This window comes from Chelonoidis abingdonii, chromosome 6, assembly GCF_003597395.2.
Source record: "Chelonoidis abingdonii isolate Lonesome George chromosome 6, CheloAbing_2.0, whole genome shotgun sequence".
NCBI classification, from domain to species: Eukaryota; Metazoa; Chordata; order Testudines; family Testudinidae; genus Chelonoidis; species Chelonoidis abingdonii.
This window is the reverse complement of record NC_133774.1, coordinates 55,444,677-55,458,553: the sequence shown is the minus strand read 5'-3', so window position 1 is coordinate 55,458,553 and position 13,877 is coordinate 55,444,677. Positions and strand designations below refer to the sequence as shown.

Here is a 13,877-nt window from a genome sequence, read left to right as displayed (position 1 = left end):
AAGATTAGAAGCTTACAGATAGAAAAGATCCCCTCTCATAGCTGAGAGCCAGACCAAAGACACAGACCCAAAAATTCCCTCCCCCCCCCCCCCCCATGAGGTTTGAAAAATCCGGTTTCCTGATTGGTCCTCTGGTCAGGTGTTTGGTTCCCTTTGTTAACCCTTTACAGGTAAAAGAAACATTAACTCTTAGCTATCTGTTTATGACAAGAGGGGTCTGGTTTTTTGGTTTTATGTCCCCTCCCCCACCCCCGCCGTGCTTTCTAGCCCTTTAAACAGCTACAAAATGGCTGCTGTCAGCTGTTTTCTCACTCTGTTTCTTACCTTGCCTCCTGGTGTGCTGTTTGTAAACAGCTCTGCTGCTTGCCACTTTAACTCAATGATTGCCTTTGGTATACATTTTAATAATACTTCCTCTTTGCTCAGAATGAGCTTAGTTATGCCTCGCATAAAACTGAGCTGGGCTGAGGACTGGGAAGAGGGTTCACTGCCTGAGCAACAATGTCTTGGAGTTTTACTTTCTGAGGTATAATCAGTGCTTCCTGGGCACTGGGAGGAGGGTGCTGGGATGCTTTGCTTCATACGCGTAGCCAGCATTTCCCACAGCTCAGCTCTACTGGTATATATGGAGCTGAGGTCTTGCCACTGTTCCCCACAAAATATCTAGACACTTCCACTTCCACTTCTTGGTCCCTTGCAGGCCCCCGCACCTCCCATCTTTTGTGTCCAAAGCCTGCTGCCTAATTATGTCAGCCCCGTATTTGAATACACTGAAGTAGTGGTGGTGGATTTTTTCATAACCCATCTCATCACCACTCCCTGGTTTATATAGTGTTTTTCATCTTCCAGTGTGCTTTATAAACATTGATTCGACAATCTTCTTCCCAGAAATGGCAGGCTGCACAAAAGACAGAAAAGTAAGGCTAAAAATCTTGGAAGAAACAGGAAGTAAAAAAAAATCCATTTCTTTCTTATTTCAAACATTCGTTTGCTCATACCTCAAATCAAAACTAAACTTTCGGATCATTCCAAACTGATTCATCCATTTTTAGAATTTATTATCATTGTCAAACTACATTTTACTTGGAATGGCAGGAAATCATTTTCCCATTTCAGTGCTTTGGTATTTTAAATACAAACAACTTGTCTCATTTTTCAAATGTCCAGTCACCAGCACAAGGTTGGTTATCCCAAGTGTGTACATTTTTATGGAGATTGAATTGACTGTTCTTGTCAAAGAGGCAAAGAAGTAACATGTTTCTGCCTTAAGTCCCTTTGCTGTTCCACTGAGAACATGTTTTTAAATTCCATTGTATAAAAACCTCCGATATTTCAGCCACAGCTTCTAAAAAATTCAACAGCTGCCATCTTTTAAATTAACTTTTAGTATCTTTCTAATGTAGCATGGGATTCCAATTGAATATCAATGTTCTTAACTTTTGAAGATTAATTCCACTTATTACTGTTGGCTATTGCCAATGGAATTATACAGAGGAAGACTCAAAAGAACAGCAAACTGAATAGATTTATTACTTTTACTGTGCAATTAATCTAGTTGAGATTACTTTATATGAGCATGGATAAAAATGCCTGGAAAGCATACTGTTTGAATTCAACTACTCATTAATATTGATCAAATGTTGTTCTCTTTGTGTAAGAAGCTACTTAAAGATTACCTACAAACGCATTACAGCACTATTGATTAAAAAACAAATCCCTGAAGCCCACTGTGTTTTTTAAAAGTAATTTTACAAGATTTAGTTGTAAAGAAGGGTGGTTACAAACTTTGTTGTCTGTATAGAAGATGAAAATAACACAGAATATCAATCTGAGTGAAAATTGGATTTTTCATTCCGCTGACAATATGATGTCACCTGTGGGATGCATATATCTAAAGACATGTAATCCCCTGATCCTCCAAAGAGAGGTGCGCAGTCAAACCACCAGGCACATATGTCTTTGCAGGACTGGGGAGAAAATGAAGATGGGTTGCAAAGAATAGGACCTTGATGCAGAAAGATACTTCAGTCATGTGAGTAGTCTTACTGAAGTCCATGAGACTACTCCCGTGCTTAAGTTACGCACATTCTTAATTACCTTGCTGCATCAGGGACTCAAGGGGTTATTGCTTTAGAGATACTGAAAAGACATAGAACTGTAAAGTTAGTGCCTAATTTAATCTCAGTCATTCCTTCTTTTAGAACATAAATCAAGCTAACTAGCATTTGTAGTTCATTTCTTTTAGTAAACAAAATGTTTAACAAGTGCAAATTAGCTGATTAGTGTTCTCTGGTTTTCAGTGAAACTCCTTTAATTAAAATATTGGCATTGCTTTCGAATACATTTCTGAAATACCAATTTCTTTAAAAGAAACAGAAACAAACAAAACATATTACTAGTTACTAAAGGCTTGTCTACACTGCCACTTCACAGCGCTGAAACTTTGTCACTTAAGGGTGTGAAAAAACACCCTCCTGAGTGCTGCAAGTTTCAGCATTGTAAAGTGGCAGTGTAGGCAGTGCACCAGCCCTGGGAGCTACTCCCCTCGGGGGCTGGTTTTTTTACAGCACTGGGAGAACTCTTTCCCAGCGCTGGTGCTGTGACTACATGGCCATGTTAAAGTACTTTAACCTTGCTAGTGAAGCCATACCGAAACAATGTCACAGTTTAGGGCAACTGCATCTGTATTTACCCTCAGTGGCCTAGCAAAAGCACCCATTCTCAGGCATCCCATTCCCCAGCCATTGCCTGCACCTCACTCCATTCTAACTAGACAAGCTGTCGCAACTGTCCAAACAGGCCTACTTGCTTTCTCTTCCGAGATGGTTAACAGTAGAACACTGTGCGGGACTATTTTTTAAATCCTATCCCGCTTCACAGTACCTACTCCCACCTGCTCCCACATTGTTTGTTGAATTTTATCCCACTCCCGCGGGACTCATGGGATCCCAGTGCCACGGCAGAACTCTAGTTAACAGTGTGACTGTCCACAGTTGTAGGTTACCTTACAGTACTTTCTAAGCAATATGTAGTTAGAATAAAAATACTAGAATGCCCAATCCACAACTACAAAAACAATCAGAATAGTTATTATATTAATAATCTATTTTCCTGGAAGAATGCTATGAGAGACTGAAACTAGTTAGAGAGACTGACACGCTATCAATATGTTTATTATGTTGCTGAATAAATGAACATTTAAACCACTGAGGGGTGGGCCGAAGTCTCAAAATTCAGATCTGACTTTTATATTTTTCCTCAAGTAAATGCAGCTGTGTATTCCAGCACACTGGAGCTGGAGAACTTTGCCTAAGTCCCCGCAGGGGTGGTGTTCATGCCCTGTGGCCATAGCCCCTCCCCTTGCCATATGAGGATGGCAGTGCCCCCAGACCCACAGTTCCTTCTCACCACCCATGGCTAGAATTGGAGCTTTCAGTGTCAGTTTCTGAGAATTTTTTTCTTGTGTCTATATTAATTAGGTTAATGTTAGTGTTAGCATAGTACGAGTTAGAGTAGTTGGCTGCCTTGTGTGATGCCCTCACTAGGGTACTGCATTGTCCATCAGAGGGACAGGGGTGCGTCACCAACATTGATACCCACACAGGTACTTGTTGTACGTTGTGTTCCATTTGCAAGTCATTCACAAAGAGGACTCAGGTGGCAAAAGACTTCTGGCTGAAGCAGCAACTTCAGCACTGAGGCCGTCATCCAATCGGCACATAATGATGCTTCAAGTAATGTTGGTTGGGGGTCTGACATTTCCCCCAAGAGGAAGAGGGCCCATAAAATAAATTGGGATCATTCCAAGACTTAGGGGGAATTTCTCTTCTATTTCTAAGAGGAGAGCTGATCAGCACCGTACTCTGGCACATGGGATGGCCAATCCCCCATTCCTTCTTGGCACCAATGCTGCCCCCACATTGGGCTTCAGACAAGTCTGATCATTTGTTTGCCCCATTGGGGCTGGCTCCCCTGTTATCATCTGAGAACCTCTGGTACACCTCAAGATCCAGGTCAAAATTGTCCTCCCACTCCTCATCGGATAGGCTCCAGAGATCATCCTCAGATCACCTATTAATACTGAGATCAACATTGCAGTTGGGACAGGGGCTCTTGACCCAGTGCCTGCTGGCCACCAATGACTCATCCATATACATAGCTGCCTCTTTGGAATTTTTGTGACACTCCTCAGTCCCTGAAGTTCCATTCCTCGATCTGCTCCAAAGATCACCAATACTGATGGGGCCCTTACTCCCAACCCATCTCGGTGGCAAGTGACTGGTTAGTCAAATCTCTTTGGATCTCCAGGGTTACTCCAGCTAGATCCTGTGGTTCAAAAACAGGACCCATTGTTGGCACAGCAGACTTCCTCTCCCTCAGTGCCTGAGGACTTTATGACATATCAGGATGCCCTGAGGCATATGACTTGTACCTTAGCTATCCAGAAAGAATTCCAACAGAAGAATATGCATAAACTGCTGGATGTTCTCCAATCACCAGCTTCAGGGACAGTAGACCATCTGATAAATGAGGCTTTTTTGGAACCTGCAAAATCCCTCTGATCATCTCCAGCTTCATTGTCTCCCATGGCAAAGCATTCAGAGAGGTGAGACATCATTTCTGTGCAGTTTTGAGGGTTTTTACTCCCACCTGGCCCATATCTCTCTAGTGGTAACTTCAGCAAATGGCAGAGCATGGCAAGGAAGGTATAATTCTACTCCTAAGGACAAAGAATCCAAAAGGATAGATTTAATCATAGAAATCATAGAATCATAGAAATAATAGAAATCATAGAATATCAGGGTTGGAAGGGACCTCAGGAGGTCATCTAGTCCAATCCCCGCTCAAAGCAGGAGCAATTCCCAACTAAATCATCCTAGCCAGGGCTTTGTCAAGCCTGACCTTAAAAACCTTAATGGGGGGAAGATTCATACCTCCTCTTTCCTGCAAATGTGCATCATGAAGCAGCAGGCATTGAGCTCTAAATATGACTTTGTCAATTGGGTGGCCATGTCTAAGTTTATGAACAAGTTGCCAGAACTCATGAGTTTATGGCATTCATTGTGGAAGGTCTTGTGGTGGTCAAGGCCATCTTGCAGTCAGAGTTGGACTTGGCAGGTGCCTCAGCCAAAATTATGGCATTGACTGTGACTATGAGGAGAGCCACTTGGATTCAGAATTCTTTGGGAATATATATTCTGGCCATGAAGAGACACCACTACGGCGCTCAGAAGAAACAGTAGCAATACTGGCCACAGTGTTTTTTTGGACAGTCTTCCCTTCCTATAAGACAGCAGGACAACTCCTGGAAGGGCCATGAATTCCAGAGGAGAAGGTCTTCTGGTTCTGGGTTTAGCCAGCCAGCTCCCCACCCAACCCATCAGCATCCACTTTGACTCTTGTGGACTTAAGTTGATGTGTCAGATTAGTTATGTTGGTGGAAAGGACCTGGTAGTGTAGATACATTCAGTATTAGGTCGATGTAAGGCAGCTTACATTGACCCAGCTGTGTAGTGTAGACCAAGCCTACATTGTAGAATGGAAAATATTTTCTCTTTTTACCACAAAATAAGATTTTAAGTGGCTGAATAATTACGAGGCTTGTACCACTGCATTTCAACAACTGAGATTAGCTTCTGTGTGTATGCGGAGAGGAGTTGGGGATGGTAAAGAGTGTAAATAAAATAGTTTTGTAGTGCTCACTTGAGATTTTTTTAAGGCATACTGCTGATTTTTAAATGTTCAGATCACTGACTGCCAATTCTTTGTGAGGTAAAACTGAAATAATCTTTATCAAATGCAAACATTTATTCTTATAGGAATTGTATTGGTCAGTATAGCTGAGATATTAAAAACATTTTGAATAGTAAATGCTTTCAACACAAAACAGTTAAAAAGAAAAGAATGAACAACTGACCTAGATTTAACATAGTCTAGTTATTTCAAGGCATCCACAGTCTATATAAAAATAACATGTACTGTACTTAGAAACTCTACCAAAACATTCACTGTGAATGAGAGACAGACAAACAATTAGATCTCACGGTTGTATGCAGAAATTTTATTTTAGCTATCACAGCATGTGTGTAGTAGAAAGAAGTGATTTCATTTATGAAAGGAACTCTTAGAAGTGATTTGAAGCAGATAAGTTAAGAAGTTGCTTATCATGGAAGAGGAAATTGATTCAGATAACCTAATGACTGGTGTATACCGTCACATGTTCTCAGAGTGAAACTCACTCAGTACACGATATCCTTTGTGTCACTAAAGCTCCATGTAGAGGCTGTGCAGGCATACTTGAGGTGAAAGTCCTTGCATACCTGGTAAGCCTAGTAGGTCTAGGATTTGTATGCAAATGAGTAACTGTCATTGAGTCACTTGATGAATATACATTACCTCATTTACATAAGTGGTAAAACTCCCATTCTTTTCAATGGGAGCAAGATCAGGCATTAATCCCATGTTCTTCTCTTGTACTAAAAAAATAAAGCTGTGATTTATGAAGAGTGACATGCTTCATAATTCTTTATGTTAATAAAATCTACGATGGTAAGTAATCTGAATGAAGTGAAGGGTAGATTTTAGTGGGTTAGTGGAATATATAATGTGGGGGTTTAAATGAAAACACTTAAATTACTACATTATTTTTATCTTTCAGGACCTTGCCTTCCTAATCCCTGTCATAATGGTGGTACCTGTGAAATTAGTGAAGCGTATCGAGGGGATACATTCATAGGATACATCTGTAAATGTCCAATGGGATTTAATGGAATTCACTGCCAGCACAGTAAGTTTCAGTCCTGTAACTTTTATTATATTTATGGACAAGAGCCTTTAAAATATCTTTCTATGTCTGCAGTATTAATACTGACACCTGTTCTCATTTCCTGGGACATCTGATTAGTAGGTATTTATGCTATGACCAGGTTAGTGCTGTTGAATATAGAGAACACTACCAATTTAGAATTACTTTTTCTCATGATTGTTGGTGCTGAGCCATTGACAGGAAATGAAACAAAAATTAAATTGGTTGAGTATATGCTAAAAATCTAGTCCTAAAGAAAGGCTAACCAAATTCTGTTCTCCTTTCCTGTGAGTGTAACGGAGAGCAGACATTGGCCTGATGTCTCTAGTAGTACAGAGACATCTTGATCTCAATGGAGAAAAGGCTTTGGGTTTTGTCGTGATGCTGATGCTGATTAATTTGACAGCTGAAAATATAAAGGCTAGTTAAAAGGAGATGTGTATTTTAGTTAATTTTCTAGATCTTCTTCATCCCACTTTGATAGGAGCCAAAGAGGACTATTCTAAATCATGCTGTTTAATTCAACAGAAGGATTTTCCTGAGGGTTGAAAGCTTCAGATTTAAAAAGGGATGGACTTCTAAATTCAATGTTTTTATGTCCAACATTTGGTCCACTTTCCATTTCATATAATTTACTGGAAAACAGTCCGCACACTTCTAACTTAAATTTCACATGATGTTATGATCGTCATATTGATATTGGTTACCTTTTAAGCATGTATAGTTACAGGCTAGAAGACTTGTATTGATAATCAAGTCCTACTCTACATGAATCATTAATAGTAAACCTCACACTGTAGAAAGAGATAGTTCCTAAACTGTTGGTAATGTCTCTGGAGTTTATTAAAAACTGTATGAAAGGAGTCCCACCCTATTACACTTAACCAATATGCAGATTTTAGCAAAAGAACAGCTTTTACTTTAATTATGCAGCAAATGTACGCCTCAGAGGTCTCCAATTAATATGTCAGTAGTAGTTCATCAGCAAAAGGCTGATCAATAGGAGTCATGAATATTTATCATCAAAAGAGTAACTAGACCATGAACTCTGCTGTCATTGTCTCATCCAATAAATGAGACTCCATGATCTAGAACAGTAGGAAAGTTAAATAGAAGTTCAGGGATTCATTTAACTCATTCGGCATTAGTGGAATTATTTGTGTAAGAAGAAGCTATACTCCAAATTTTGTGTTTTGCTTTGTGGATTAAGACACAGTGTGGTTCTTCTGAAGATTCCATGTCTTGATGCAATTGCAAGGCAATGGCTAAACGGTGAGAAGGTTAACTCTGTGGGCCTGGCTTGACAGAGCTGTGTTAATGCTAGCCTGATGGGCTCAGAACAAGTATCAGGCTACTGACAGAGGAGAGATTAAATTCAGTACCATGTGCAAATGTTGGACAATATTCTCAAATAGTTTGACAGAGTGGACATGGTTAAAATTCAGCTGCACAGGAAAAGAGGGTCCCTGGTAAAAGGTTATCAGGCAACCGACTTAGCAGCCAAGATGCAGCAGTAACTGGACCCCCCTGGCTGTGGGAGACCTCTTTGAAAGCCACATGGTAGTAGTTCTCACTCGAGGCAATTGCAACGAGCTAAAGCAAGGCAGCTGCAAAGCATTCAAAATCAGGATTTGGAATTAGGACTGCTTTGGGAGCAAGTCTGCAGCCAGGAAGTGAAAGGAAAAGGTGAAGACCTAGTAATAGAGCAAGGACTCTTATGTGCAAAAACAGAAGATGGTTCGGTATGGATTGTACCATGGAATATGAGAAAACATCTGCTGCTATAGGTGCATGGGCCCAGTGTGGGTGGTCTCCCTAAACAGGCAGAAGCCAAAGACAGGTTGGCAAAAATGGAGTGGTGGCCCTAAAGGGAAAAGGACCTGAAGGAACATCTTAATTCTTGTATGGTTTGTGTCTAGACATAATCCATCTGACAACATGGAAGGGCTTTTATGAGACAGGTACCCAGGAGTCCACAGGAATGAATTCAAATTCACTGTACTGGGGAGTTGCCATTAGCACCAAGAGGTAACAAATATGTGCTGGTAATTGTGGATGCTTTTTCACATTGGGTGGAAGCTTTCACTATGAAAAATATGACTGCCCTAACTACAGCAGAACAATTGATGTATAATCTGTCTGCAGATGTGGAGTTCCTAATGTAATGGACTCAGACAGTGGTAGTAGATTTGTGGTGTCAGTCATTAAAGAAATGACATCCTGCTAGACACTGATCAGAAGTTTCACATTCCCTATCATCCAGTGGCAGCATGACAAGTTGAGCAAACTAATAGGACCATCAAATCCAAATTAAGAAAAGGGATGAATGTAACAGGCAGCTATTAAGAGCTAGGGAATACAGATCCAAGGCTTTTCCCCTTGCAAGGCCTTAATAAAAAGACCAATGAGATTGTGGAAGAATATAGTTAACCCAGTTGCAGCCCGTCTGGCTACTGTAGCCCTATCAGAGGCCTGAGCACAGAAATTGCAAAGGCAAATTTTGCAAGTGCAAAGAAGTGTGATGGGAAAAATAAGGTGGAAGTACAGAAGACCAAGGCATAGTTCAATGCCAAAGAAGACCTGACAGAGCATCAAGTGGAACTGAAATCATGATTCAAGGTCAGGCTCCTTACCGCATTTTCCTGAAGGTGAGGTGGTACAGTTCATACTTGGTATTGGACAGACTTGGCCTCTTTGTATACTTGTTAGACCTAGGAAATAAAGACAAAGCTGGGTTAATGGAAGTTAGCTCAAGGCACATAAAAATATGTAAAGAAAGAAGCAAAAAAAATAGTTTCTTTTCCTTTTGTTTTGTAAATTTGCATCCATGCAGTGGTGATAGTTTCCAATGTTGGGGGCAATCTTGTGCTTTAGGGGAGTAGTATATCTGTACAGAATCTACAAAGCTATTCATGTCACTCTCCCTATCCATTTAAGAGGGCAGAGATGTCAGTGTGCTGCTAAGGCAGACAATAAGTGTTCACATGGTCTCATGGCGAAACCCCACACCACCATGTTTATGGTCATAAAAGCGAGAATTAATCTACCAAGCTATGCATGGGTGTCGGAGGCGTATTATGCAGAGTTTTAGAGGGAGACCCTAACTTCTGTGCCACAAAAACCCTAAAACAAGCAAACAAACAAAAAATAGATTGGCAACCATACTGAGTGGCACAAGAGTTGGGTCTCTTTATAAAATTCTGCCAGCATTCAAAACTAAACCTCAAAATTAACTCTTTAACTAATACATTCAAGCAAGCCATGAAGAAAGGAGAGGGGATTAGTATTTTAACCCTGCAGCCAAAAGCCTTAACTATCTGTAATATGCGCTCTATTACACAAACTTTAAAATAAATTAATGGTCAGGAATGTTAACCAGCACACTGATCTAGACCACACTAGTGGGAAAGGGAATTTATAATAACAGTGGATAAAATAAGCCTGGAACCTGAAATGTGGAAAAGAGTAGGTTCTGCATGGACAATATGTAGAGGGAGCATGTTGTACAGGGATTGATTCCTACAAAGTAACCAAACCAATTCCAAAGCATGTAATGTAATGTAATGCAACATGTGTAAATGTGTGTAAAGGAAGAGGTTTTCTGTGTAACTTTGGGTCTGTGATGTACCCTGCATCCACCCCCTGTGTTTGAGTCTTACCAACTCAGCATACCTTTGCTATATGCCAAAAAAAGATACTTGAGTAACATAATCTGGAGTTGAACTAAATTTGTAGGAAGTCACGTAGAAAGAGGTCTTAGAGAAAATACCAACAAACTGAAATATGGACCTCAGGATTTAGTCAAATAGCACCAGCAAGACTGTGGAGAGAAACCTACTAAAAAACAGTAGTGGGTGATTCTTACTTGGCTTAATGCTGCATTTTAGGCTCTGACTGTTTATTCAGGATTACACACTAAATATTTGTCTAATAAAATTAGACATCAAAGTGTACTTAAGATAGCAACTCTTGTATTATATGTGGACTCTTAAATATAGAATGCTTTCATCGAGCAACAGACATGTTAATAAGTGATGTTAGCTTAAGTTGTTCTCATGGTAAATAATGGAAAATCTGTTTTATAATGTTCTGTCTACACTAATAGAACAGCAACCACTATTCTTTCACAGAACAACATTTTCCTTTGTTTCTTCCTAAAAGCTGCTTCGATATAAAGGAAAACAAAATCTCAGTTTTGAAATGAAAAGTTGTAACATTTAATTTCAAAATGGCCATGGCGCGGGGAGGGGGAGTTCGCCAAATTCTATCAGAATTCATGAATAGTTTTCATGTTCCAAAAAGCGCGTTATTTGGTCAATTTACTGTTTGTTCAGGGGTGGGGTGGGAAATCTCAGTTCTACCTATGTATAATTGTGACATTTTACCCAGGGTCTGATCTGGACTGTTGAACAGCTGTGCCCCCTCAATTCTCCAGCCTAGGATACCTTTTACACTGCTTTGCTATGAGAGCAACCACTCCTGCATGTAAATTACTTCCAGCTATACAGTCTGAGTGCTATGGCCAGCCACTCTTGAATTACGTTGTGGAACACCAGCAAATTCCCAGTCCTAGACTTTCCCCCAGAAATGTTCATCTGATACTGTCCAGCCCTTTCCTGGACAACACAAGCTCATATAAATTCTGTCATCTTATTAATAGAAAATTATATGCACGAATTTTGTCATCTCAAATGGAGTTTCCCAAACACTTCAAGCGCTGATATCTCTTTTCGCCAAAATTCTTTGCAATACTAAGTTTTATGAACTTATGAATAATTAGGACTCTAATCTCCTACTTTCCTATGTAGGAATTCAATTGCAAATTCATTACAATTCAGATTAAAAATCAGTCAAAATCAGTCCAGCATAAGAAGTTAAATTAAAATGACCTCATTCCAAGATACATAAAATTTCTAAAAGATCGCACACTTAGTTTTATCTCAGATTTCTTTAATGTTTAATATTATCCTGCTAAATCAATTACACTAGATGATTGATTTTGCAATCAAGATACACTCCAGAAGTTGACATTCTGTCATTCATGTTAACCAGAATCCAATCAATATTTCTGAGACACCCTGACCTTTTGCTCATGTAAATAATTGGTATGTAAATTATAAAAGAACAGTATTAATTTTACTGATTTCATATACCATGTTTGATTGCAATATTACATATTAAGTGTCAACACTTGTCTCAAAAGTTTCTGATACTCCACTGGCAAAACTGGGGAGGAAGATATTCTAAATAACATCAATGCCAGACAGTCAAGGATTATAATGAAAATCAGGGATGGATTTGGATGGAAAACCCAGATCTCTCAGATATAGTTCTGATATCTTCACTGAAATGTTCAAGGAGTAAGGAACTATTAAATATTCCTGATATATTAGTACATGGCAGCCTCCCTCTCTGTAACCCTCACTTGTATAGTGTTTTTCTACATATATGAAGGTCTCGATTTCAGATGCCTTACTCACACTGGTGAAAAGTTAGTCACATGAAGTCAACCTGGTGAGCAACAGCAGCAAAATTAGACTCTGAGTCCGTATTGAGTCAGGCTCTGACTCAGCATAGCTGTAGTGGGCATACACTGCATGTCATAATTCAGTTGAGAACAAAGTTAATTTCTCTACTGTCTTGGCATCTTTATGGTTGAAACTTGTTATGTAAATATAAATATTTACCATTCATCAGAAGCAAGCATAATTAGAGTTTATTATACTTCACTTTTATGACTGCGAATTACAAAGTTCTGTCAGCCTATCTGAATGCACCTTTTAAAACAGAGGGATAGTGATCTGCACTACTGAGTTAACATTCATCATAAAACATTTACATTATCAACATCATTAATTAATCATTTGAATGAGAGAGAATAATACAGGGCAAATAGCAGCTGCTTTGAAAACAAATGTCTTGATATTTATTATGTCTAATGCTTCAGCTTTGCTTTAGTATTTGCAGTAGAACACCATTACCCTGTAATCATATACTATAACACTGTCTATACCTTTTAATCTTATTCAAAGGAGAAACTGAGTTATTCAGAGGCACAGCTGTAGAAAATCCATCTATTTCACAATTTTGAGGTCTTTCCCTGGTTTTTGATTTGCTCTGAAGAATCCAAGACTTTATTTTAAAATTGTATTTTTCTCTCTTCTGGCTAGGAAGATTACCCTTCTGTATGTAAATGAATGCAGTGAATGAGTTACTGCCTGCCACTAGACAGACTGAAACAAGAGAGAGGCCCGCACTGAAAGAGTCAAGTGAAAATTATGTATTCCCCTGAAACCTGGGGATGTTCAGATTTGGGTTTTGGCTGGGAATAGTTTATATTCTTAGGGTCTTAAGGGGAAATACTTACAACAATACAAAAATGCCCTGCACTGCTATAAAACCAGACTGGGTTCAAAGTCTGGGTTACCACCTCCATAGGTGCCAACTTTCTAATGTGCTGGGGTGTGCTCCCCCCGGCTTCACCCCAGGCCCTGCCCCCACTCCACCCGTTCCCCCAAGTCCCCACTCCGACCCCACCTCTTCCTGCCTCTGCCCTGGTCCATCCCCCGGGGGCATGTCCTGGTCTTGCTGTCCCCGTCCCCCCCCAGCGCCTCCTGCTCAGTGTGGAACAGCTGATCCATGGTGGCTGGGAAGCACTGGGAGGGATGGGGAGGCACTGACAAGGGGGTTGCTATTGTATGCTAAGCACCCACCATTTGTTTTCTGTGAGTGCTGCAACCCTGGAGCACCCATGGGCCACAGGGCTTCTGGGTGCATACAACCATGCTGGCCAATCACACTGGCCCACAGGGCCCCCCAAATCACAGGGCCCAGAGTGATCACACGCACGTAGGCATAACGGGCAGTTCCGGAAGTGATGCATTCGTCACTTCCACCCCGGACCGCGTGTAATAAGCCTCTGTCCCAAATCTGGATCTTAGCATCCAAAATCTGGGTGCTTAGCATGAACCTCCAAGCTTAATTACCAGCTTGGATCTTATCTCGCTGCCACCATCCAAAATTTCCAGGGTTTTGGCCTCCTCTGGTCTCCCCAAACCTTCCCTGGAGAGAC

At 40.4% G+C, this 13,877-nt stretch overlaps 1 protein-coding gene across 1 annotated transcript in view; it reads left to right on the top strand.

Annotated features, from left to right (window-relative positions):
• The window catches only part of EDIL3 (EGF like repeats and discoidin domains 3), a 436,701-nt gene that overhangs the window by 189,417 nt on the left and 233,407 nt on the right, over window positions 1-13,877 (top strand). Inside the window, exon 4 of the mRNA XM_075067055.1 lies at window positions 6,659-6,787. Within this exon, the coding sequence (XP_074923156.1) occupies window positions 6,659-6,787 (129 nt within the window). The remainder of the gene's footprint in view (window positions 1-6,658; window positions 6,788-13,877) is intronic.